Below are 26,430 nucleotides of genomic sequence, written 5' to 3' on the forward strand. Positions count from 1 at the left end.
CGTCTTTTCTTCTTCGAGTGCTTGCTCATATCCATTCCAGTTAGGTGACTCCCAAGCCCCACCTAGGAGGCGGGGTCGGAGTGAGATATTGCCGTGTGCAGAACCGCTGACCCGAATGCAGCATCGTCTCTGGATTGTTGCACCAGTGCATAGTGAGCGGCGAAAGTGTGGACCGATGACCAAACTGCAGCTCTACAAATGTCCTGGATCGGGACTTGAGCCAGGAAGGCAGTCGAGGAGGCCTGGGCCCTCGTGGAGTGAGCGGTGAGGCGTGGCGTCGGTACACCGGCCAGGTCGTAACAAGCACGAATACAGGACGTGATCTACGAGGACAGGCACTGTGAAGAGACAGGTGAGCCTTTCATCCGGTCGGCCACCGCAACGAAGAGTTGCGTCGTCTTCCTAAATGGCTTTGTACGGTCGATATAGAAAGCCAGGGCCCTGCGTACGTCCAAAGAATGCAAACGCTGGTCTTGACGAGTAGCGTGTGGTTTCGGATGGAAGACCGGGAGAAATATATCCTGGTTGACGTGGAAAGGTGACACCACCTTCGGAAGAAAGGCAGGGTGGGGGCGAAGCTGCACCTTGTCCTTGTGGAACACCATGTATGGGGGTTCGGACATAAGCGCTCTGAGTTCAGAAACGCGCCGTGCTGAGGTGATGGCTACGAGGAAGGCTGTCTTCCAGGATAAGTACAGGAGTGAACAGGTCGCCAATGGTTCAAACGGAGGCCCTGTGAGCCTGGAGAGAACGAGGTTGAGGTCCCACGTCGGAACCGGCTGGCGTTGCTGTGGGTACAGCCGGTCTAAGCCCTTGAGGAATCTGACGACCATCGGGTTAGAGAAGACTGAGGACGTGAGTTCTCCTGGGTGGAAAGCCGAAATAGCAGCGAGGTGAACCTTGATTGAAGATATCGCCAAGCCTTGCTGTCTTAGGGACAGGAGATATTCCAGTATAAAAGGGATAGGTGCCTGCGAGGGAGACGTAGCTCGTTGCTCACACCAACAGGAGAACCGCTTCCACTTGGCTAGATAAGTGGTCCGCGTAGAGGGCTTTCGACTTCCCAGCAGAACCTGCTGGACGGCCTGCGAGCATTGCCGCTCTGTCCGACTCAACCATGAAGCATCCACGCCGTGAGGTGGAGTGACTGCAGGTCGGGGTGACACAGCCGGCCGTGGTCCTGGGAGATGAGGTCCCGACTCAAGGGGAGCGTGATAGGCGTTCGTACTGAAAGCTCCAGCAGAGTGGTGTACCAGTGTTGTCTTGGCCAAGCGGGAGCGACTAGAATTACCCGTGCATGGTCCCTGCGGATCTTGAGCAGCACCCTGTGGACCAACGGAAATGGAGGAAAGGCGTAGAACAGGTGGTCCTTCCATGTTAGAAGGAAGGCGTCTGACCGAGATCCCGGGGCTCGCCCGTGTAGGGAGCAGAATGCCTGGCACTTCCTGTTGGCCCGAGATGCAAAGAGGTCGACCTGGGGAAATCCCCACCTCTGGAAGACGGAATAGATGATGTCCGGGCGAATCGACCACTCGTGCGTCTGGAAGGACCTGCTGAGTCGGTCCGCCAGCGTATTCTGGACTCCAGGAAGGAAGGATGCCGTGAGATGTATCGAGTGGGCGATGCAGAAGTCCCACAGGCGAATGGCCTCTTGGCATAGGAGCGATGAGTGGGCTCCGCCTTGTTTGTTGATATAAAACATGGCCGTGGTGTTGTCGGTGAGAATCAGCACGCAACGGCCATGTAGGAAATTGAGGAACGCCTGACAGGCTAGGCGCACCGCCATCAGCTCCCGGACGTTGATGTGTAGGGCTAGTTGGGACGCGGACCACAGTCCCTGGGTGTGGTGCTCCCCGAGGTGAGCGCCCCATCCTAGAGATGAAGCGTCCGTGACTAGGTGGAGGGAGGGTTGAGGGGCGTGAAACGGCACTCCTGCACAGACCGCCGTGCGATCCGTCCACCAGGTGAGGGAGGCCAAGACCGAGGACGGAACCGTGACTACCATGTTCAGGTCGTCCCGGTGAGGACGGTATACCGATGATACCCAAGCCTGCAGTGGACGAAGCCGTAGCCTGGCGTGCCTGGTTACGTAGGTGCACGAGGCCATGTGGCCCAAGAGGGCAAGGCATGTCCTTATGGTGGTAATCGGAAAAGCCCTGAGTCCTTGAATGACGCTTGAGATGGTATGAAACCGGGTGTCTGGCAGGATGACTCGGGCACTTCTGGAGTCCAGGACTGCTCCAATGAACTCTATTCTCTGAGTTGGTACTAGAGTGGACTTCTCTCTGTTGAGTAGAATGCCCAGCTCGTGGAAAGTGTGTGTCACTATGTGGACCTGATCCTGAACTTGGTCCCTGGTGCGGCCGCGTACCAGCCAGTCGTCCAAGTACGGGAACACCTGTACCCCTTGTCGACGAAGGTAGGCCGCGACGACTGCCAGACACTTTGTGAACACTCTGGGAGCCGAGGACAAGCCGAAGGGAAGAACTGCAAATTGGTAGTGTGCCCTGTTTACTACAAATCGCAGGAAGCGCCTGTGAGGCGGATAGATTGCTATGTGAAAGTATGCGTCCTTCATGTCGAGGGCGGCGAACCAGTCTCCAGGATCCAGTGAAGGGATAATGGTCCCCAAAGATACCATGCGGAACTTCAACTTTACTATGAATTTGTTGAGTCCGCGCAAGTCTAAGATGGGCCGTAGACCCCCTTTCGACTTGGGGATCAGGAAGTAGCGGGAATAAAACCCCCTGCCCCTTAGCTCCGATGGAACCTCCTCTATGGCTCCCATAGCAAGGAGCCCAAAAACCTCCTGTGTAAGGAGTTGCTCGTGAGAAGGGTCCCTGAAGAGGGACGGGGAGGGGGAGTGGGAGGGGGGGGGCGAGGAAAACTGGAGGGCGTATCCCCTCTCCACCGTGCGAAGGACCCAGCGGTCCGATGTTATAAGGGACCAAGCACGGTGGAAACGGGAGAGGCGATCCCGGAAGGGGGGGGTTGGATCTTGGGTACTGGTCGTGGTGCCGTCCTTGACCGCACCTTCAAAAGTTTTGCCTAGGCCCTGAAGGTGGCCTAGGCTGGCCCTGGTTCTGACCAGGTTGAGGGCCGGTCGACCTTCGCCTCCCGCCTCGACCCCGCCTCCTGGCAAAGTCCTGTCTTGGACGAGGCGGGGGAGGGTAGAACCTCTGAGGCTGGGGCCTGAAGGGTCTGCGCTGAGGCCCTGGGACATGCATCCCCAGGGAGCGCATCATTGTTCGGGAGTCCTTTAGGTTTTGGAGTCTCGAATCTGTCTTTTCCGAAAAAAGGCCCTGGCCCTCAAACGGTAGATCCTGCAGGGTCTGCTGCAGCTCTGGTGGCAAGCCTGACACCTGGAGCCAGGAGAGTCGCCGCATGGCTATCCCCGAAGCCAGGGTCCTAGCGGCCGAGTCCGCTATGTCGAGGGAGGCTTGCAGGGAGGTACGTGCCACCCGCTTACCCTCCTCTACCAAGGCCCCAAACTCTTCCCTCGATTCCTGGGGAACCAGCTCCTTAAATTTCCCCATCGAGGACCAAGAGTTAAAACTGTAGCGGCTCAGGAGCGCCTGCTGATTCGCCGCTCGAAGTTGGAGCCCTCCCGCGGAATAGACCTTGCGTCCGAACAAATCGAAGCGCTTAGCGTCCTTCGATTTGGGCGCAGCGGCCTGCTGGCCATGGCGCTCCCGTGCATTGACTGATGAGACCACCAGTGAGCACGGCTGGGGATGTGTATACAAGTACTCGTGGTCTTTTGAGGGCACAAAGTACTTCCTCTCCACCCCTCTGGCCGTGGGTGGAATAGAGGCCGGGGTTTGCCAGATGGTGGTGGCGTTCGTCTGTATGGTGCGGATAAGCGGTAACGCCACCCTAGATGGGGCATCCGCTGAGAGGATGTTCACGATTGGGTCATGAACCTCCACAATCTCCTCCACCTGGAGGTCCATATTGCGCGCCACCCGGCGCAACAGGTCCTGGTGAGCCCGAAGGTCTATAGGAGGCGGACCCATGGCGGATGTACCCGCTACGGCCTCATCAGGGGAGGAGGAGGAGGATCCCCCCGGTGGCAAGGGGTCCAAGGGCGGATCCTGTTCCAGGTGTTCCTGCAGCTGGACATCCCCTGCCCCTGGGTCCAGGGCCTCCGCCGGTGTGGGCACTGGAGCCTCCATGCCACCTGGAGGAGGGCGGGAGATGGTGGACTCCGGGACCCTGGGCTCGGAACGTGTCGAGCGGGAGGCAGATGGTGGGGCCCCTTGTGTCTGGTGGTAGGCCCACGGTGTCCAGAAGGACCAATGCGCAGGTCCCTGCGTAGGGTCCTCGGCCGTCTCCTGCAAATGGCCGACATCTGCTGCCTCCGATGATCGGGATGCAGACCTAGACGGCCACGGCGGTGCCGAGCGCGATGCCGCCGGCACCGGATGGTACGGTGCCGATCGGTGCCGGTCGTAGGGCGATCTGTCCCTGCGCGGTGCCGGAGAGCGGTGCCGGGATCGGGATCGGTGCCGGTAGTCTCGCCGGTGCCGAGATCCAGATCTGGATCGAGACGACGACCTCGACGAGACTCGGTACCGGGAGCGGCCCCTCGAGCCCGAGCGGTGCTCGTACCGGTGCCGGGAGCTCCGCCTCGAACCCGATCGGTGCCGGTCGTCGCGACGGTGCCGAGATGTGGAACGGCGTCGTGAAGATGATCTCGGCCGCGAGTACGACCGGCGCCGAGGTGATATTCGGCGCCGGGACCTGCTCCGGGACCTGGAGCGGTGCCGAGATTCCGGAGCTGGAGACGGTGGGCGCACCAGGGCAGGCTTGCCCCTGGACTGCACCGCGCGTGGAGGTACCGGTGCCGGAAGTTGCGACGGCCCCGGCTCCGTGAAGGCGATCAGGTCCCGCGCCATTGCAAATGTCTCCGGGGTGGAAGGGAGACAAGGTTCCACCACCAGCCTAGGTGGTGAAACAGTCCGCACCGGACTCGACGGCCTCGGTGCCAGAGTCGACGGTGTGGCCGCCTGCTTCTGGCGGTCCAACGGCGGACGTGGCTCTACCCCCGGCACCGGGGGAGCCGGCGTCTTCAGCGCGGCCATGTCCTGAGCCTTGCGGGCCTTCTTATGGCCCGGAGAGAGGGATCGGCGCCGAGTCCCCTGAGGCGGGCGCGGTGCCGACGTCGGCTGGTGCCGAGATGGTTTGTCCGCCGCACCTGTCGGAGCCGTCGGGGCGCTGCGCACCGAGGCGCTCGGTGCCGGGGCTGGGCGCGCCGAGGGAGGATCCGGGCTAAGAGCCGCCTCCATCAGGAGCTGCCGAAGCCTAAAGTCCCGCTCCTTCCTTGTCCGAGGCTTGAAGGCCTTGCAGATTGGGCACTTATCTGCTGGATGGGCTTCCCCGAGGCACTTCAAGCAGGAGGTGTGCGGGTCGCTCGTGGGCATAGGCTTCCCGCAGGACGCGCACGGCTTAAAGCCAGGAGCCTTGGGCATGGGCCCGGCTGTGCGCCGGGGGGGAAAGGGGGGAGAACAACCCCCTTAAACTCCCGCTAACAATTTACAACTATGCGAAAACTAAACAACTAACTATCTAAAGAACTTTAATAACTATACACAACTATTTACACTAATGAGAACGAGAAAGCTAGGGAGAGTGGAGAGCAGCTATGCCGCGCTCCACAGTTCCAACGACCGTCAGGGGCGGTAAGAAGGAACTGAGGGGGCGCTGGGTTGGCTGGGGTATATATCCAGCGCCATGAAGGCGCCACTCCAGGGGGCTCCACAGCCGACCCACCGGGGGTTGCTAGGGTAAAAATCTTCCGACGATCGTGCACGCGGCGCGTGCACACCTAACTGGAATGGATATGAGCAAGCACTCGAAGAAGAATTATTTTTTCCCCAATCTATCAAAGCACTTAAGCATATGCTGAACTTTAAACAGTGAATAGTTCCATTTAAGTCATCAGAACTGTGTTCATGTTCTGAGTTACTAAGCATGTATTGAAGTGTTTTGCTGGATCAGAGTCTTATATTGCAGCCTGTGTATATCTGTAGTCATCTACGCTAAGCATTACATGTTTCCAATCAAATTTCCAATGTTGACACATTAAACATAGTAGAATAGAATTTATATAAATGTATGATATTTCAGAATTTTTTAAATAAAATTTTGTACTAGACAGAGCATGCTCTGCTGACTGCATAAAAGCATACAGACTATTTAGTGTCAGCTGTAATTCCTGTAGCAAGCCTGTAACTGCTGCTTGATTTATGGCATATAAAAAGGTATCCATTCTTAAGTTAAAGACTTCAAGTGATGGAGAATCCACTATATACCTTGATAAGTTGTTCCACTGTTAAAGATTAACACCTTATTTCCAGTTTGAATTTATTTAATTTCAGCTGCCAGTTACTGGACCTTGTTTATGTCTCTTGTTGTGTGCTAGATCAAAGAGCCCTCTTCTGCACATTTAGGTGTACTTACAGACCATGATCAAGTCACCTCTTAATTTTCTATATAATAAGAAGCTGATAAATATATTTTTACACAGAACCTTGTAAAAGGGCATATAAGCTGAGTATGTACAACATGTTCGCTTTGCTGTAACTGTTTTAATTTTTGCATGTATTCTTTTGTACTGAGAATAACGTAGTAAAAATATGTTAATGAAAGCTGGGCCTATTGTAGTTAAAGTTGTGTAACAGCAGTAAGGTAGTTATTAGTTTGTTGCAAGAATTGATTCAGATTTTAAGAGAACAGAAAAGAAATTATATACTGACAATGAACTAGTGTTCTGGATGCTGATAGATTTCATTCAGTAAGGAGTGGAATCTGAAGAAATATTTTGTGATACAAATTTCACATTCCAAAGTATTTTTAGCAATACTAAATGCTTTTTTCATATCTTTGTTCTATTAGTATTTGTTTCTCATGTATTTCCTACACTCTTGAAAAGTATTTGGCATCTTTTGAGGATAATTTTTTTTCCTTAGCACTCACTGATTATAACAATGCAAGAAGCCAAATGCAACACTTTACAGTGGGTATTCAAGAGTAGCTGTAAAAGATTGAACTTGAAACTTACAAAAATGAAACCAAAATATTCTGTTTTTTTAATATGACCTTATATATAAAGTAAGGTTCTACACTGGTTATAAACAGTACATCATTCAATTCTACCTGTATATTTGATTTAACATAGTAACTTTAGTAAAATACAACTTTTAATGTTTGGGAAAATACACTTGGATCCCTATCAACTTTCCATGGAGTACTTATGGCTTTTCTAGTTCCTTTCATGGGTTTCATACAACATGGATCATTTACCGATTTATTGGACTTGTTTTTGTAAAGACTCCAAAGAGCTATTTTTACCATGTAAAACCTAGTCTTCCCTTAGCTTGCTGGATGTTACCATTGGTGTTTAGCTCTTTTATTTCTTCAGTGGTGTTACAATTATAAGAAGGTAGCTGAGTGCCATTGATATCTCGTGCTTGGTAACTAGGCCTTATTCCTCCTCTTTCTCTGTAAACTGGTCCATGGCCGCCACCATGGCCTTCCTTTGCTGCTTTGAGAAGAGGATAAATATTTCGGGTTGTCTTGGATTCTGAATCAATTACTTGATTTGCATATTCTTGAAATTCCTGCTCCTTGCAAATAGTAATAACTTCTTTCTGGGCCTCATAGTCCAATTCTGCTTGTTTCTCATGCTGTTCTTTTGCCCGTTTTTCAGCCTGTTTTGGGGAAGGGAATAACAAAGCTTAAATATTTGTGGTAGAATAGCTTAACAGAGCATAAAGTCATGGAAGTCCTTATGTGACATTTTTTTAATAATTGGCTGCAACTACCTTTCTGATAAAAACAATTATTTGTTAATCACAGTCTAACTCTAGTTAGAAATGAATAACTGACATTCTCCGTTTGTCCAGAGAATAGGTACAAAGTGAGCAGCAGCCATGTGCTAGCAATGTCCCTGAATACTGATTCAGAGAGACCATTATCTGCAGCTGACAGGGTACCTCAATCAACGTCATTCATTCAAGTCTTGACTTCTCAGTTAATTCTTACCCATATGGTTGCCAATTAGCACAGACCAAGATGTACGCTGAAATAGCTTTGTAAAATGTCTGACAATCTGATTATCCATTATCTAGTTTATCCATTATCTGATTACCATTTGCTGGATTTGAGTCTTTTGCATTTTTATGTTTTCATTGCGATTTCTTCGTTTCTTGTCTTTCTCCATTTCCAGATAGATGCGGTCTGCTTCCATTAGTTCACGAAGCTTTTCTTTACCCTCTAATATTGCCTCTTTCTCTCTCTCACCTTTCATTTTTATCTATATTTTATAAAAAAATTAATTAACTCAATTTGCTAACCAACAAATCTGAAAACTATATTTTCAGGCATATTTTATCATTCTACAGCCAAAAGAAACTAAAAAACCAAAGGCCCATAATATTAAGAAGCAGTGAAACATCAGTACAACATTTCCAAAATCTAGTAATTCCACACACCTATGAGAGGTTCCCCTCAACTCCAAAGCTTTACATAATTTTTCTCAATATTTCCTAATTTTATTGGTGATTAATTAACCATGTAATGTCAGTCACCTGTCAATAGCCAACCAGAGTTGCTTGGAAAATCCCCCAGTGTTTCCTGAAAATGCTCATTTCATTATAACAGCAATTTTCAAACTGGCCTGTACAGCACTTACTGATGGTCCCCAGAGAGCTATCTTGTTACATGGTTCTGGTTACCCCACTGTTTTCAGATACTAATTCCCATTGAAAGTTGGTTAAAAAAACATTACTTTTCTAATGTTACTTTTCCACATAAGCAATTGTTGTAGAGGTTATGAAATTCAAAGCAGGAAGTACTTTGGCTGCACAGTTGCAAACAGGAGAGGTTATTCACCTGTTCAGAAATGCGGTTAACAGCATGAAAAATGTTGCAAACCCTGCACTATGTATTTAGCTGCAGGGCAGCCCGGGGGGGGGCAAGTGGGGCAATTTGCCCTGGGCCCCACAGGGGCCCCCATGAGAATATAGTATTCTATAGTATTGCAACTTTTTTTTATGGAAGGGGCCCCCAAAATTGCTTTGCCCCAGGTCCCCTGAATCCTCTGGGCAGCCCTGTTTAGCTATGATACACTTACACATTAATGCTCTGTTGAGAGGTCTTTACTATGCAGTTAAAGGAGTCAAGGACCAAGGATTTTTAATACTTTACTTGCTCACTAAACCTGGTGATTAACACGTCACCCAGTAAGAGGCCATAGCTTTGTCAAGCCCATGAGTTTTAGTGGGTTGTAGTCAAATTGCCTGGAATAAGCTGTGCTTCGGGTCCTCACCCTTGAGCGTTGAGAGGCTAGTCCCTTAGGAACAGCTCTTGAATCCTCACACTGCTTGAGTGGTGTGCTAGTGATGGTGTTCAGGGGAATGATCAGAAGAAGAGCAAATGGAAGAAGCAGGAACAATGTGAGGGGCCAGATTATTCTGCCTCATTAAGTAGGATGGAAGCCAGCAGTCTGAAGGCCATCTCCCTCACCAGGCAGACCAAGGTGCCTCTAACTCCTGAGGGAGAGCAGCCCTCATTCCCTACTGATTCTGAGCTTTCAGGAGAGCAGGAGCATCAGCTAAGCAGTTAGGTTACAGCTATTAGCCAGTATGCCCTTCTCACTAAAAGTGCCAAGTGATTATATTGGTTGTACTAGCTCCAAAAACTCTGTTTGAAATAATGAATATTAAAACTAAGAGAGATTTGCATCAATTCTCAGTTATAACATACTTTCACTTTTAGTTGTTTGTGACACACAACCAGCCTGTTCTTAAACGTTTTGTCTAAAGACTTGCTATTTACTTTAATTGTGAGATGTAAGCATTGAACAGTAAGTTCAATATGAATCTCCCACAATGAATTGCAAAAACTATTGTTTGTCCCAAAAATATGTATAAGAATGACTGTATACAACCACATTAATGTAGCTTTTTCTTTAAGTATCTTACCACAGTGGCTCTGTGTTCTGCAATTGATTTCAATTCAGCTTTGGTTTTTTCTTCTTTCTCTTTGAGCTCTTTTTCCCATTCAGCTTCTCTCTCTGCAACATCCCTAGCAACACGTTCATCTATCCTCTCAAATGTCTGTTTCATCTGTGCAGCTAGACGGTTAGTAATAATGTCCCTACGCTCCTGCATTAACCTATAGCAGAACAGCAATTAATCAACATGTCAATGGCCTGGTCCACACTAACCCCCCACTTCGAACTAAGGTACGCAACTTCAGCTACGTTAATAACGTAGCTGAAATCGAAGTACCTTAGTTCGAACTTACCGCGGGTCCAGACGTGGCAGGCAGGCTCCCCTGTCGATGCTGCGTACTCCTCTCGCTGAGCTGGAGTACCGGCGTTGACGGCGAGCACTTCCGGGATCGATCCGGGATCGATTTATCGCGTCTAGACAAGATGCGATAAATCGATCCCAGAAGATCGATTGCTTACCGCCGGACCAGGAAGTAAGTGTAGACCTACCCAATGTTAAATAGATAAACCACTTTCCTGCTAAGTCCACAAGCCTTGAAGACTAGTAAGATCAAGGTGAGTACCCAGCTCACCGCACATCATCTGTGACTACAAAGGGCCAGTGAAAGGGGAACTCCTTTCAGACCTTTTCCTCTTTCATACCCTCCAAATACCCTGAAGCACTTTTGTCCAGGGATCCATGCTGTAATACTGTAAGATCTTTTTTGCGGACTTAAGATTTTAGAATGTTATCATAATCATATGACAAAGACATAATTCTGAATCTATCACTTTATTTAATTCTTTAACATTTGACCCACCTGTTCATTTCAGCTTCTTTTTCTCTTCTCAGTTTGGCCATATTTTGTTTTGCTTTAAAGTGAGCTCGAATTTTATCATTCTCCTCTTCTTGTTTTTGTTCCTCTACAGCTTTAAGAATATCCTGGTCAGCAACATGCGCCTTTTAAATTAAAAAAAAAAAAAAAAAAAGTGTCCAATTATATTTACTAAGACAAGTAGCTAAATCTTTTTAAAGGAAGAAAAAAAATCTGATACAGACTTAAACCATACTATGTAAAATTATGGAGGTACCCCTAGGCCTGCAACAGGGGAGAACAAGATTCTGGAGGAGAGAAGCTTCTAGAAAAGGATTGTTGTTCTTGCCCAGCCCTGAACTGCCTTACATTCTGAGAGCCAAATTACCACAAGTTGCTGCAAAAGTAACATTAATATGCACCAATATTCTAATGCACACACTATTCATGCCAGCAACAGGAGTTATCAATGCCATGCATGTACGTGGTGCTCACTGACCCAGCAACGGGGCCTGAACCACTTGATTCATGTCCCCTGACTTCAAGCTGCTACACTGGAAAGGCCCTCCCTGCTTCTTGTCAATGAGCACCTGTGGAAAGGCTTTTTCACAGGTGTGAAGGGGAGATGGACTCAGGGTGCACTACCCCTTGGGCTCTGACATTTCTGGCCTCTGCCAGCTACAGACCACAAATCAGAATCTGAATCTAAACTTTACAGGGGAAAGTCAGTTCTATTTCCTGTCCCACCTTATTGCCCAGGTTCACAGTTTCCTTCTGAAGTTTGCATGATGCTGAGGATGATGAAACTGGACCTACAGTGCATCATCATACATTGGGTCAGTCTCCCTACAGTTTCAACGGGACAATATTATATTTTTCACTTTGTCGTAAACTGATGTGAGACATTGGGCTTAAACAGCTGCCAGTGTTTCGTCCCAAAGGTGGCTGTATTTCAGTGGTGATACAATTCCTGTATTGTGCACATTCAAATTCTGCCCTTTAATGTCTGTGACCTTTTGAAGTCAATGAGTTGTGTGTGTGTGTGAATTTAAGGGCAGAACTTGGCCTGTAACTTGTGAAATGCATCCTTGACAATACTTACAGTTCAGTCAGGAGTCGCATGATTCTCCTGCATAGCTAGGTGTGCCATTACAACATTGATTTTCCCCCCTGCTTTTGCAGCTAGGAAATAGTGTCAGACCTGCTAGTAAAGGGAAGTAGCTAGGCTCTGCTCACCTGGGGGGAAAATCCCAAATCACTCTGCCTTTTAGGCATGGCAGGAGATTTCTGGTCTTCAGAACATGTTGGAAAAAAAAAAAGCCTCTAAGCAGGAGCTCCTCTCTCTCTCTCAGGGCATCCTGGCATAATCCTGGAGGTACTCCACAGAGCTTCAGCTAACTGGGGAAGGAAGCCTCTATTTATTTTGTCAGTAAGACACAGCACAGCAACCCCTTCAGCCAGGACTATAATTCCAGGAGCTCTGGCCCCAGCAGCAGCCATCAACCACTGGCAGTTCTTCCTTAAACAACAGAGGTTATGGCTACACTAAAGCGCTTATAGCGGCGCAGCTGTACCGATGCAGCTGCGCCACTGTAAACTCTCTAATGTAGCCACTCTAAGCCGATGGGAGAGAGCTCTCCCCTCGGCTTAATTACTCAAGCACCAGTGAGCAGGGGGGCTACATCGGCACTTAAATCGGCATAAATTATGTTGCTTGGAGGGGTGGCTAATTCACATCCCTGGGCGACATAATTAATGTTGAATTAAGATGCAGTGTAGCTATAGCCAGAGGCAGGAATTTCAACGTCTTTTTTAAAGGCAACTACCAGAAGTGACATCAGAGGCTCCACCAGCAGGTATTACAAAGGCGACTCCACATATTGAGTCAACACTGAATGCTCCTTCAGAGCTTCCTCACAGGCAAATGTTGGAATGACAACCTCAACTAGCTGCAAGGAGATATTTGTACTTGCTGTGACAGATACGGCAATTTCCTGCAATATCCTGCACAAACCTTACTGAATTAAGTTTAAGTATTTTAGGAGTTCATTTTATTAAAAATGCAACTGTTTATGTATTATTGTGGGATTGTATGTAAGGGGGGGGATGACTAACATAAATCCTGGGAAGTGTCATGAGCTTCCAAGGTCTCATTTAAAAATGGGCCAAACAAGAAGGAATGTTTGGGATAAACAAAGTTAATTGGGTTTCATAGGAAATATATGGGAGAAGGGAATGAAAATTCCCACCTCCAGACCCAAACTTTTGAAGCTATGACCTGAAGAAAAACCCATGGTCTATGAATTACCTATTCTCAGATCAAAGGCCCGGGCAGTGTAAAGGAATGACTCACAGATTCATGACAGTGTTGTGAATTTGTAACCACTGAAAACCCCATGTGGGGCTTGAAGGACTGACCCCATAACGCAGCCCTTGTTGCAGTTGGGATGATCTCTGATAAGCTTATTAATGTGTGTAGGTTCTTTTATTGTTTTAATGTTTTCTCTGTAATGCTTTCACCTTAAGAAATAAATGTAGTTACTTAGGAAAAGGTGGGTAGTACCTTATCATGGTGGACAATTATGCTATATATAGCCTCTGAGAGAAAAGCAAAGCAGACCTGCTTAGGCAGTCTGATTTCCTGGGAAGTACACAGTGTAGGCAGTGAACTGTGCAGCCTGGAAATATCCCAGTCACAAGGGAGTGAGATGTGTGTCTCTTGCCCAAGAGACATGACAACTGGGGAGCCAGAAACCTGACAGTGGGGTGCCCTTGGCTGGACCACAAAGTGGAAATACAGGTGCTGTGAGAACTGTGACATTTGCCTGATGATTTTCTTCTCCTAGTAGTCAGTTTCACTATTCCAACTAACTGTGTGGGAAACTTTCTCTGCATTGGCTTATCTGGACTTTTCTTATGCAGTAGATGCACATAATTCAGAAGGGGAATGTTTTCCCTATATCATCAATAATCTACATCAGGGCCAGATTAAGGCATAGGGCCCCAAGTCCTGGATTCATGTGATAAGGTGAGAATCTCAGTTTACTTTAGTTGCAAAGAAAAGCTCGAAAACATGACTCTAGTATAACTAATGCAGGGATATCTGCCTGAGTCTGCAAACAGCCTGGAACAACAGTTCTGAGAGGTGTGAACTTCCCCAGGCACCTCAATGGGGTGTTAACTCCAAGATCCACTGCTTTGGGGGACCTGCCAGCTGCATTCAGCAAAGGACTCTGTGTAACAGGATGAGAAGAGTGCTGTAGACCAGGCCAACCCCAAGTCCATACACCCTGGTTGCTGAGCCAAGTATTGACTGCTGCCACTTTCGCTTCTCTAGGCAGAAAGGGGACCCGGCTGCTCCCAAGGGCAGGGAGGTCTCTGCTGCTCCTGACTGGGGAAAATAAATGGATCTCCATGCCCCTCTCTCTCTGGGAGGAGAGGGGAGCCATCCTGCATTGCCACTCCAGGTGGGGAATGGAGTCACAACACAGGTCTAACCGCAGAGGACACTCCTGCATTGTGTTTCAGCTGTGGAAGAGATCTCACTTGGAAATGTTTTACAAGTGAGTGGAGCCAAGCCAGACAGGCCTGATATCACTTTCTACACTGACCTGACTACTAGGAGAGAGAAAAATTGCTGGTGAGTGCAGCTTTTCAATAATTAAATTTATTGCCTGCAGTCCCCATGAGTAAAAGTTTTATAAACATGAATCTCCTAGACAGCCTGTTGCCAGTAATGAAGATCATGCACTAGAGACCTCCAGCTTTTCCTAAGTCATTCCTTTGCCTCTCCTAACGCACTTGTCACTACTTTCCACCCGACTCTGCCTATAGCATGTGCAAATGATTCCATCAGAGCTATTACTATGAAGCTGTTCAGTTGGTGCTAATTCTCAATATGGTTTTAGTAATTTTGCACATAGATGATGCAACACCTCACTCTGCTACGGATCCTGCTCAGAAAGGCTAAGTGGGCTCCTCTGAGACAAGTGGCTCCTTACCCTACACAGATACAAAGGTGATGGGAGAGGCTCTTTGGAGAGATGATTTACAATGATTCAGAATACAGACTGACTGAGTAGTCCTAAGGCAGGTTCCCAGGAGGAGCCAGGTCTGGGGATAAGGCAACAGCTGAAATGTATTTAATGAATGTATTTATTGTGAAAGCCAAGCCAACTCTGTGCAGTGTGTGACTTTGTTTTAGAGCAGGCTAGGAAAGACACCTGCTCACAATGCATTTGGCAAACTGCAAATCAGCACTAAGAGCCAGGTTTTCAAAAGAGCACATCACCTAGCAGCTTCCACTGTTGTCAGTGAGAGCTGTTAGGTGTGAGCTTAGCAACTCTGAAAATCTGGCCACTTATTTAAGTATGTAAATATGAATGAAAGTCCCTAACTTTAAGCATCCCAGTTGAAAAATGTTGGGCTTTCTGCTTTTCTGTTACTTACACAATGCATCCTCCTATGTTCAAGTTTTTCCTCCAGTTTCTTTTCATTTTCTCTCTGCACTTCCAATTCATATAACTTGGTCAGTCTTTGAATCTCTTCGCCTTCTTTTTTTGCCTCTAATTTGTCTAATTCTGCTTGGTGCTTATGTTCCTTTATTCTAAAGCATAAAATAAAATAGTCATACTAAAGAGGTAAGAAAATGTACACAGTACATAATGGACAAGGATCACACATTTCTAAGAGTTAAACAACATTAGATTTGATACTCTGAACTGAAGGCAAGTAAAGTGTCAGAATTCAAAATCAAAGTGATGCATTTTAAAGCCATTGGCCCAAATCCTCAGGCCAATGCTTGGCCCAAGTACAGAATGAGAACGTAGTAACTCTGGGAATTGTGAAAGGAATCTTTTCCCCCAACTCACATGGCAGCAGCAGAATTTCACAAAGGCAGCTACTGCAGTAACCATCACAGCCCTAATGTGCTCCTTCCACTGTGGGAAGGAAAGGAAGATATACCACAATGGTATTCTGGGAGTTGATACATAGCCAAGCTCTGTATTAAGCAGAGGATGCATACCCCTTTCATGCCCCACAAATCCTCTCCACCTCCTCTGCAGCAGAATTACATTAGTGTCATTGCCAGAAACCCTTTATATTCAAAGAATGGAGCAGGATTTCCTCATAATGTATCTGTGCACTGCAACATTTAAATTTAGTAGCAGCTCCTTAGAGTAGGATTTCAGATGATTTCAAGAAAGAGACAGAACCACTGATAATTCCTTTCCAGGATTATTTGCAGCAATGTTCCCACTAGATATCCATGCCCAGCACAGCACATTCCTTGCTAATTCTCATGAATGACTGAGAGATCTGGTACACATTACTGAAAGTGGTTAACTACCAATTAAACAAAAAACACAATTCATACATCTAGATGTTTCATCACAAAATTTATGTCTTTTGACAATTACATTTAGTTTTAATTATTATATTCCCTCACTTCCTTGAGTTCTTCCATTCACAATGGATCACTAAGGCTGTAAGAAAATTATGGGCTGAAATTTGTTGCAGAAACTGAAACTTAACACACACCACAAGTTTTTGTAATTGCCACAAATTTGAGTGCCATTGTGACACTGTGCACCGGGTCACAATACCACTCACTCAAATTTGGCCCAGCTGCTCTTCTGTCATGATGGCAGAGCCAAATTTGGGTGAGTGGCATTTTGACCTGGCACACAGGGTTGCAATGCTACTCAAATAAGGCTTTTTATTATTTTGGATTTTTGTTTTGTTTTGTTAACATTTTTAAGGTAGTTGAACTGACCACAACAACACTGCAACTTTAACAAACTGTGGCCGGAATTTTTGAATAATAATAATAAAAAAAATTTTTACAGCCCTATACATAACCAAAAAAGGTCACATGCAATTTATCCACTCTGTCCTCAGGAGGAGGATTAACAGACCTAATTTTAGAAAATATATGTAAAAAGACTGAGATGATCAAATAATACCATAAATTATCTAACCCCGATAGTGAAAATTATTGAGCTGTCCAGTAACTCCCATTATTGTAATTTTAGAAACTTTTCAAGGGGAACCTAAATATAGATACTAAGAAGGAAGAGAGTGAGCTTTTGTCTTTTGAAACTTAAAGTACATTTACTCAATATGAAATCCTTAACTTTATATTTATTGAATGAAAGCTAAGTAATTATTATGACAGACTGGAGATCTGTGAACTTCACCTTGTTTTGTGAATGCCATTTATTTTCAGGGGCTCTAATTTGTAATATAAGCTTCATTTTTGACTGTGACCTTCATGTTGTATTGCAATCTCCATTATGGATTAAAGCATCCATTTTGTAGTAGGGGCATGATCCCTAGTTAGTCTGAGAAGCTGGCACATAGCAATATAGGGCCATCAACTCTGATTGTCTTCCAGGGATCAGCCAACCTGGGTTATGGAGAGAGAAAGCAGGAAAGACTGCCCAACCTGTGGAGGCTGACCAAACCCAGGATTCAGAGGAGGGGTAAAATCCAACTTGAGGGGAGTGCATTCAGGATCATTTGTTGTTTCCCAAAGACCTGTAACTCTCTAGTGCTGTTTGAGCGTAAAGTACCGTTGGTTAAGAAATTCCTTTTCTAAGCCTGTATTCCTTGTTTGCCAGCCATGTTGTCCCTGAAAGGGTTAGCTGGAAGGGTGGGGGCACTGCCAAAGAAAGTTGTTAGATATGGGGTCTGCATCTGGGAGTGTCTTTGAAACTCAGAGCTAGAAATAATGTCTAGTCACTACCAAGATCCAGGGAGCTTAGAAGCACATGGGATCCAGCGATTGGTTCCATAAAAGACTGGTATCCTTCCAGAGAGTGGGGCTGGGCCAGATGACATTATACTTCTAGCAAAATTTACTAAAGCATGCAGGATGGAAGATGTGCTCAGTGAATTAGTATGGAGTCCCAAATTTTGTTGCAATTTTTATGCTATCTGGGGAGGGATAGATCAGTGGTTTGAGCATTGGCCTGAGTTCAGTCCTTGAGGGGGCCATTTACGGATCTGGGGCAAAATCAGTACTTGGTCCTGCTAGTGAAGGCAGGGGGCTGGACTCAATGACCTTTCAAGGTCCCTTCCAGCTCTATGAGATAGGTATATCTCCATATATTATATAAATTTCCTGGTAACGAGATCTGTTGATTGTAGAATAGCCTCCCAAGGAATGTAGTATAAGTTCCTTCCCCAAGGAAGCAGTGGGGCTTTTAAAACTGGACTGGACAAAATATTAGAAACTGTAATGTCAGTAGAATTCTGCATGGCTAAGAAGATGGAATGGATGATCTAATAGGTCTTTCTCTCTACTGAGAAAACAACAGCTCATTTTGTTTCTGTTAAAAATTCCTGGTAACTCATTTGTTTAGCAGATGAACACTAGGTTTCTTTTAACAACTTGATTAAAATAGATTTGTTGAAAAAGAAACAGTTTAACTCAATAATCTTTATTAGTCAGAAACAGCCCTGTTTTACTTACTGTTCCAGGTGGTCTCTGCAAAGTGCCTGTCGATTCATATAGCGTTCATATGCCTTTTCCTGCTCTTTCAGAATAGCTTTTTCACGCTCACGTTCCATTTCTTCTTCCTTTTTTTTGTAAATATCTGGCTTTGTCTTTTTAAATTCAATCTGAGCATCTCTTTCCTTTAGGACCTCAGTAAGTAAAAGTGCTTTCTACAAAACAGAATTGGAACATTTCATGTTTATTTTATTACACATTCAATTATGTGCAAAGAAACAATACAATTTGAATTAAAGACAATAAACCATCTACAAACATGTAACCCTTTCACTCTCTCATTCTGATAATATTGATACGTTTTGGCCTGTTCTATGGCCTCCTTCCGCTTTGCTGCTTGAAACTGTGCTTCCTCCAGATCAAGTAGTTTTCTTTCTTCTTCCTCCTTTTCTTCTCGCAATTTTCTGGCTTTAAGTTTCCTCTGTGCCTGGCCCTAAATGCAGATAAAACTCATTTCCATTACAGATAACACTGAAAAGAACTGGCTCAAAAATTTACAACTTCTTCAAAAGACCAAATCAGCAAGAAGTTGATTATACCTACTCATACCTAATGTGAACTATCAAACACTTTTTGTGCTGCTGTCCTGTGTTTTAAATATCTATTAGAAAGTTAAAGGTATGATAAAAATGCTTTGCTGTTAGAAAGCATATTTCATATGCAGATCCCAAAGTGTTTTATGAGTAGTTATAATAAGCTTCACACCACTGGATAAAGGATAAGGATCACTTCAATGACCACTGATGTGCAGCCATCTCTGAGATAATAAGCAGCAGCTGTTTAACAGCACTGCACTACGTGGTAGTTTAGGACAGGAAGTAAAGAACAGAATGAGCAAGGATTTCTGCTCCGTTAATTACGACAGCCTTGACAATACATTTGTCTGCTTCTCCCACAACAGGCTTTGTGCTTTTTTCCATGCCACCTCTTGCATTTGGAACACACTTTCTAAACTGAACTGCCTTCAAATCCCTCACCAACATTCACTTCTACCACAATGCCTACAAGACTGCCAACTAGTTAGGGGTAGGCAGCACAGTAGTTGAGACAGGGGGCCAGTACAACAACAACATTTTGTTGTATGTCTTCTCCCTCTCCCCAGCCTTTCTGTTGTATGTTTTATTAGACTGTATGCTATGGGGGCAGACATGGTTGTTTCTCAGATCCACATTTTGGATACTACTGCAATACAGACGATAGTAAATAATAATATAGCCAATTGAAATTACAGGGTAAATTTAGGTAGGCAGAATGTAATTACCTGAGCTGCAATAACTAAGATGTGTAATTTGGAAGCTCTAGACTTGCCCACTGAAATATTTTGAACAATAATCCTGTAGGGAGAAGGGAAAGACTGGAGGCCTGGTGGGCAAGTGGCTCCATTGGCAGTCAGCAGGGAAGATGGAGACCTTCCCTTCACACCTCTTACTTGCTCCTTCTCTCTATGATCCTGTTTTAAACTTATCCATGACATGACATGGGCAGGTCTAATGCGCTGCTGCATGCAGCACTGCTGCCCTCTCTCTTTAGCTGCTGGAATTTCCTGATACTTCTCTGGAGTGAAGAGGGAAGAAGCTATGATGTTCCTAAGCAGGAGAATTAGTAGGCAGGGCCACCAAAAAGTAGTTATAGTGAAACTCTTGTTAGGAAGTGTGTTTGTGTGTGTATGTGTTGGTACATGGAGAAGGGAGGGGAAGAGTTCACTCTAAGGCCTGGTCTACACTGGGGGAGGGAGGCCGATCTAATCTAATGTATATGAAAAGTAACCCTCCAATTTCCAAATGTACATTTCACTTACTGCAATGGTGTTGGGCCAGTTTTTCACAACTGCTTTGGAACGTAAGTGCATATCTTTCCGTTCTTTCCTCTCTGCATGAATCCGTGCTGCTTCTCTAGCTGCACTGTCAACACTGTCTCGAATTCTTACCCATTCTGCCTTTGGCAGAACAGTAACCTGGCGAAGATCTACTCCATTTGGAAGAAAAATACTATCTGGAGCATTATATTCTTCCAAACCATTTGCTGCTATGTGAAAGAAAGAACAAAAGAATGAGTTCACTCAGTTTGTAGCACTTCTGGCCAGAAAATCCTGGGTTCGAACCCACACCAAGATTTGGACTCCTACCCAGCGCTGACAGTAAAGCATCATATTAGTTTGATTCTACAATGTAATGTAATTCTAGTATCCAGGAACAGGAGCACAGTCAGAACTAACCCTCAGATCCAGAGCCTCATGTTACTTGACAGACCAATGTGTCTTGCTTTCCTGTACTTTTCAGGCCCTCAACTCCTCCTGCCAGTCATTAATTTTCAGGAAATGTCCTTCATGTTAGTCATTACTGCTTTAAAAAAACAGATATTTGAGTAAAGTTAAATTCTCTTAGAAAACTTTGCCCATCTGGTTTGTAAGAGTACTGCATGACAAATCTAAAAAAGGGGACAACTTTTACCTGTTCTGACAATGATGTTTAAAATTAAAACCTACTTTTAGATAAAATTGCTTCTCTGCTAATTGCCCTTTGGCTGGTGCACTGGGCCTGGTCTTCCACCTCTAAACAAGGGGATTTGCACAACCCAAGTGTCAACAGTAGAATACTGTATGCAGCCAAGATTGTCTATCACAGGCTGCATCTTTATATAAGTGGCCTGACTCTACTCCCACAATAGTTTCATATACCTGTAACTCCATTAATTTCAGTTGGGTTACTCCTATGTATACCCTTGTGAGAGGAGAAACAGGCCCTAGAAATCTATTTGCATGTCTGCATGGAACCAGAGCTGTGAGGGGATTTAAGATCGAAGATTTTTACTATGTGAGATACTGCTTTCTCTGAGAGTGATATCTTATGTCTGTTTGTTCTTTGTTTACAATCTCTGTTGCCAGTTTTCTTAAAGGGTAACCCAACAAGGGAATGGATTTTTCCTGCACTCTTCTGTGATGCCAGAACATGAGCCCTTCCTTGTGCCTGGCATGTCAGCTCCGTGTTTGGGCACCACATCCCCCATCTGTCTGGGCACCACCATGTCACACATGTAGGCACCATTCACCTCAAATGTCCCTCACTGCAATGGCCACCCCTGTTCTTCACCCCCACGTAACTGCTTTACTGGTCAGGCTCCCCTCCCTCGGCTGACCATGAAACCTCAGCGTGCTGCCGCGGTTACAAGCCAGTTACACTCAAGGAAGGAACCCCGGGCCCGGGGTTGTGTGGTGCATTAGCCAGGGGGTGTTTCCTGCATACCGACCCATCCCAGGCGGTGGCACAGGCTCGCCTGGTCGTGCACCAGGTGGGGGGTGGGCCCCATGGGGCCGGGCATGACACCACACGGCTGGGAGGTGCACGGCCTCGCCCCCCAGGGCCACCGGGGGGGGGGCAAGTGGGGCAATTTGCCCAGACCCCACAGGGGGCCCCCCTGAGAATATAGTATTCTATAGTATTGCAACTTTTTTTTATGGAAGGGCCCCCAAAATTGCTTTGCCCCAGACCCCCTGAATCCTCTGGGCAGCCCTGTCGCCCCCCACTCCAGCACCGTCCCCCGCCACGCGCGTGTCGCCCCAGCCTGGTCTCCGCGTAGCTCCGGCACCCTCGTGTCACTCACGCGTGGGCTTCAGGTTCTGGCCTTTGCGCCTCCCATAGAGCGCCTCGGGCCTGGCGGCCGCGTCCATGACCCTCTGCAGCCGGGGCAGCGCGGCGCCAGGCTCGCTCGTGTACCGCGGTTACCAGGCAACCGAAAGGCGGAGGGAGACAGACGGCGCGACTGGCGGAGAGGGGGGTCACGTGCCTTAGCGGGGCGGAGCCGGAAGCGGGCCGGCTCAGTGTCAGAGCTGGAGGACCGGAGTTGCCGCAGCGCCTGCCCCAGTCGGGCGCCTCCCCTCGACGCCGGTGTAGTGTCCGCCCTGCCCGTGACCCTCGGGCCCGGATCGTCCCCTCGTTCCGCTTGTGGTTCCTGTCCCCGCTCGGGCCGGACCTGCCGCGCCCGGAGGCTGAGGGTGAGCGCTCCGCGCGGCCGAGTATTCCCGGCTGCTGCCGCGAGCTCGCCCGGGCTCCTGTCGGAACGCGCCTCTCTGAGGCCTTGCCAGGCCGGGACGCCGCGTCCAGCGCTAGCACAGCGCTGCCGCCGCCCCCCCCCCCCCCCCCCCCGCCGGGCTCCCCCGGTCACTGGGCCACCATGCCAACGGCCTGCCCGGCTCCTGAGAGAGTCCCTGCTTGGCCTGCTCCGGCCTGGCCTGGCTCGGCTCCCCGCCGCCCCGTTCCGTTAGCGCCAGCCTCTCCTCCGGGCCGCCTCGCGGCGTGCTGCTGGCTGCCCCATCCCTTCGGTGTAGCTGCTCCGCCGCTCCCCAGAGCGCAGCTGAAAACCCCGATCTCCTGCTTTGTGCTCCCTCTGCTCCTGTGTCATGCGGTGGTGGTGGGGGGGGGTCTGCTTTGTTTGGGGGGTGGAGGGTGCAGTTTCCAAAAGAGTGATATTGTCTAATGCTGGACGGTCCTCTCTCCATCTGTGTCAAGTGTCCTTTATAGAGTTACAGGGGCTGAGACTAGAGAGAGTTAGAGCTGTAGCTTAAATATTGTTAACAACCAGTGACGACTTGCCTGGCTTCTTTCTGAATGAAGAAAAGGTGATGAACGAAGTTATTACTAAGATAAACAAAATATGTGCCTAGAACTGCACTAAAGAAAGGGTGAGGTGTTTCCTTCTCCAGGGAATTCAGGGCTGGTCCATAAACTCTAATGCTGCAGGACCACAGTCACCTACAAATCTCCCCATAGCAAGTCAACACTAATATTCACCACCAGTATTATTTGCTTTCTTGATTTTTGAGTCAAGGTGGCTGCTTGAATATTGTTACTAGTTGTTGGGTTTTTTTAAGTTTGTGGGGGGAGAGAAAACGGGTTAAACTCCTAGCAACAGCAGCATCTCCAAATGTCTCTCTCAAGGTTTTCATAAAAAGCTTCCATCTCCTGTCTGCAAGCTGAAGAATTTAAGCTGTGAGGGTTGCTTTGGCAAAATTTAGAACTGAAGTGCCACCTGGCTGTTTAAATGATGCTGTCCAAGGAATGCAAGATTGAGCTTGTGTCAGCGAAGACTAGTGAGTAACAATATAATTATGTTGTTTCAGATACTTTTTATACTATCTAATTAAAAATGTAGTTGGATAGTGAATTAGAATTTTGACCTTTACAGATCATCTGCTTGCTTGAGCACAACGTTTCTGACAGCTGTAGCACTCATAAACAGCTCTCTACGTTTATACATTTGTCTTGCTGACTTTTTTCTTGCAGAATTGCACTTTTCCAAGCAGGAGGTCATGGTAGGAATTCAATACTTAGTAGAAGTGTCTGTTTATATAAACAAACTATTTCTCTTTTTTTCAGAATATATTCTTAACTAACAACTATGAAGTTTCTGCTGGTTTTTGACTTTGACTGTACGGTCATAGATGAAAACAGTGACACCTGGATTGTGAAGTGTGCTCCTGAGGAAAAACTGCCTAACAAACTAAGAAACTCCTATCAAAAAGGACATTGGACAGAATACATGAGCAGGGTCTTTAGATATTTGGGAGACAGTGGAGTAAGAGAAGATGAGATGAAAAGAACTATGACAACAATTCCTTTCACTACAGGAATGAGAGATCTTTTAGATTTTATTGGCAAGAACAAAGATTTCTTTGATTGCATAATAATTTCAGATTCTAATACAGTATTTATTGACTGGATTTTAAAAGCTGCTAACTTTCATGAAGTGCTTGATGAAGTGTTTACAAATCCTGCAACTTTCAGTGGCGCTGGTTATCTTACTGTGCAGAATTTTCACACTCATCATTGTGCAAAGTGCCCTAAAAACCTCTGCAAAAGAAAAGTGTTAGAAGAATTTGTAGATAAAAAGTTACAGCAAGGAGTAAAATATACAAAAATTATATATGTAGGTGATGGTGGGAATGATCTCTGTCCAGTAACTTCTTTAAAGAAGGATGATATTGCTATGGCCAGACAAGGATACACATTAGAGAAAATGATTTCTCAGATGTCTGAGGATCTTGATCCTGTACAGTCTTCTGTTCTAGTTTGGTCATCGGGTATTGAAATTCTGTCTCATTTGAAATTACTTATAAAGGAGTAACTCAAACTATAGAGATGGGTAAAGGTGTTTTATCTTGTGTGGAGTGAATAATGGTAACCATATCTGTCTCAAAGCACACAATTACAATGTTGGGATGCTATTATCTGAAACTAAGGCATTGAAATACAGGCTATAAAGTATTGTGTTTACTCTTTACTGTAGTGGGAAAGTGAGCATGTTGAAACAGATTATTTATTAATGGAAAATTACTTAGTATGAGCTTTTTCCATTCATGTAAATGGGGGGGGAGGGGGCGCACAGGGGGAAGGGAGCAGGGAGAAAGGCAGGAAAGAGGATAATTTATTACAATTTTTTTTTTTTTTTTTTCAAATCTTGACTTTACCAGTTTGTGCAAATTACTTCTGGTCAGATATTTAGGGGTAGAGGCAGGGTTAGTGCACAGAATAATGGCTTTTAATGGAGGGTTCTTCTATATGTATAAGATTTATATTAGGCACTAAAAGCAAGGTACTGCCACTGTTGGTTTTGTTTATTTGTTAAAGCAGCAAAAATATTTTAATATGTAAATAAATGTTTGTCTTGTATATTTGGTTTAAAGAGACACATTAAAATAACTACTAAATATTTTACTAAGCAAAGCAAGTTTTCTAATAGTTTTTGTTGGCTTTAAGAACGTAAGAACGGCCATACTAGGTCAGACCAAAGGTCCATCTCGCCCTTCTGACAGTGGCCAATGATAGGTGCCCCAGAGGGTGATCCATCCTCTGTCACCCATTCCCAGCTTCTGGCAAACAGAGGCTAGGGACACCATTCCTGAATCTAAACATTAATGTCTGTCTAACAAGAGTAATATGTGTGTGTGTTTGTGCAATATGTTAAATTGCCTTTCGAGGCATACTTACTGGAGCTCAAATGCCCAAAGCCTATGGGTGGGAGTGCCTTTTGTCACTCAAAGGAATCTCCTTTGTTTCCTTAAGGAGTAATGTGCATGGGAACAAGAGTCCTCTTCATTTCTCATTCAGAAACATGATGCAACACATGTGAATAGGGAGCCACTCCACAGGAAATTATTTTTAGTCATGGATTCTATTTGTTTTTCACTATCCATGATTGCTGTCACCTCTTCAGAAATATAAGAGTAATTAAATCACAACTGTTGCTATAGAGGGTTTGCCGCCTTCTATCTTGCACACTGTAATTCTCTTCTCACTCTCCACCTCTCTCATCCACATACTTAGGCTCAATCAATGCTGAGTATGGAAAAAGGTGTAAAAGAGGATAGCTTACTTGCCCAAAAATCCCTGAGGCCCCAATCTGTGAAGTAGTATTGGCTGCCTTGTGGGAGGGACTGGGGCTATTGCCCACAGATCCAGAGGTAGTTCAAGAATCTGTTATATCTACTTCTAAAGATGCAGATCTCTGTCCCTTATCCGCTAGTGCAGGAGCAGAAACCCTGCTCCACAGAACCCAGGGCCTCCTCTTGACAATACAAAGTTTCCCAAGCCATTGACTATCACCACTTTACTCCCACTATAGGAAGTAAATGCTGGACCAGACCTCCAGTTTTGACATGTGACTCTGCCATGTACTTTTGCTCTTGATGGCATGGGAACCTGCTGACTCTGGTGGCTTCTCTATCTTCACCATGAGGCCTCCAAACAGTGGAGTTTCTGTTCAGTTTCACATGAACTCTTGGCCCACTTTCTGCCTCAATTTGTTCCTTATTGCCAGTGTAAGTGGAGGGAAGAATCCTGCCCCTTTACAGTCTGACAGCAGTCTGTAATTTCCATCTTCACTATTTATCAAAATCTTTTGTAGAGTCTAGAAGTTTGGGTAATAACTGGTTAGTTAACTTGTGCTCCCTCTGCTGACTGCTTGCAGCTCTGCAGCAGTAGAATGAACCTATGCCAGGAGTACGTATAATGGAAGACTAAAAAAATCAGATTGTTTTTAAATCTCACTGAAGATAAATTATGGGCCTAAACTACAGTCCTTTAATGTCCCATAAAAAGTACAAAATA

General features: G+C 46.2%; 2 protein-coding genes across 3 annotated transcripts; one reads left to right on the plus strand and one right to left on the minus strand.

Moving 5' to 3' along the window:
* Positions 1-7,091: 7,091 nt before the first annotated feature.
* Positions 7,092-23,635, minus strand: CCDC173 (coiled-coil domain containing 173). Its single transcript, XM_024198426.1, is given in 11 exon segments — positions 7,092-7,712; positions 8,153-8,317; positions 9,987-10,179; positions 10,819-10,958; positions 15,262-15,418; positions 18,290-18,483; positions 18,588-18,761; positions 20,127-20,353; positions 21,929-22,033; positions 22,036-22,376; positions 23,508-23,635. Coding segments are annotated over 11 exon segments (2,187 nt in total). The 3' UTR covers positions 7,092-7,349.
* PHOSPHO2 (phosphatase, orphan 2) lies at positions 22,232-24,668 on the plus strand. Of its 2 annotated transcripts, XM_024208130.1 has the most exons (3): positions 22,232-22,319; positions 23,263-23,414; positions 23,701-24,668. In XM_024208130.1, the coding sequence occupies exon 3, from the start codon at positions 23,723-23,725 to the stop codon at positions 24,446-24,448; it is 726 nt and encodes a 241-aa protein (XP_024063898.1). In that variant the 5' UTR covers positions 22,232-22,319; positions 23,263-23,414; positions 23,701-23,722; the 3' UTR covers positions 24,449-24,668. The 2 variants fall into 2 exon arrangements, with proteins under 2 accessions (XP_024063898.1, XP_024063981.1); XM_024208213.1 differs by lacking the exon at positions 23,263-23,414 and having other exon boundaries at positions 22,238-22,319.
* The last annotated feature ends 1,762 nt before the right edge of the window (positions 24,669-26,430 follow it).

This window comes from Terrapene carolina, unplaced genomic scaffold (assembly GCF_002925995.2).
Source record: "Terrapene carolina triunguis isolate 2854851 unplaced genomic scaffold, T_m_triunguis-2.0 Scaffold62, whole genome shotgun sequence".
Lineage (NCBI taxonomy): Eukaryota > Metazoa > Chordata > Testudines > Emydidae > Terrapene > Terrapene triunguis.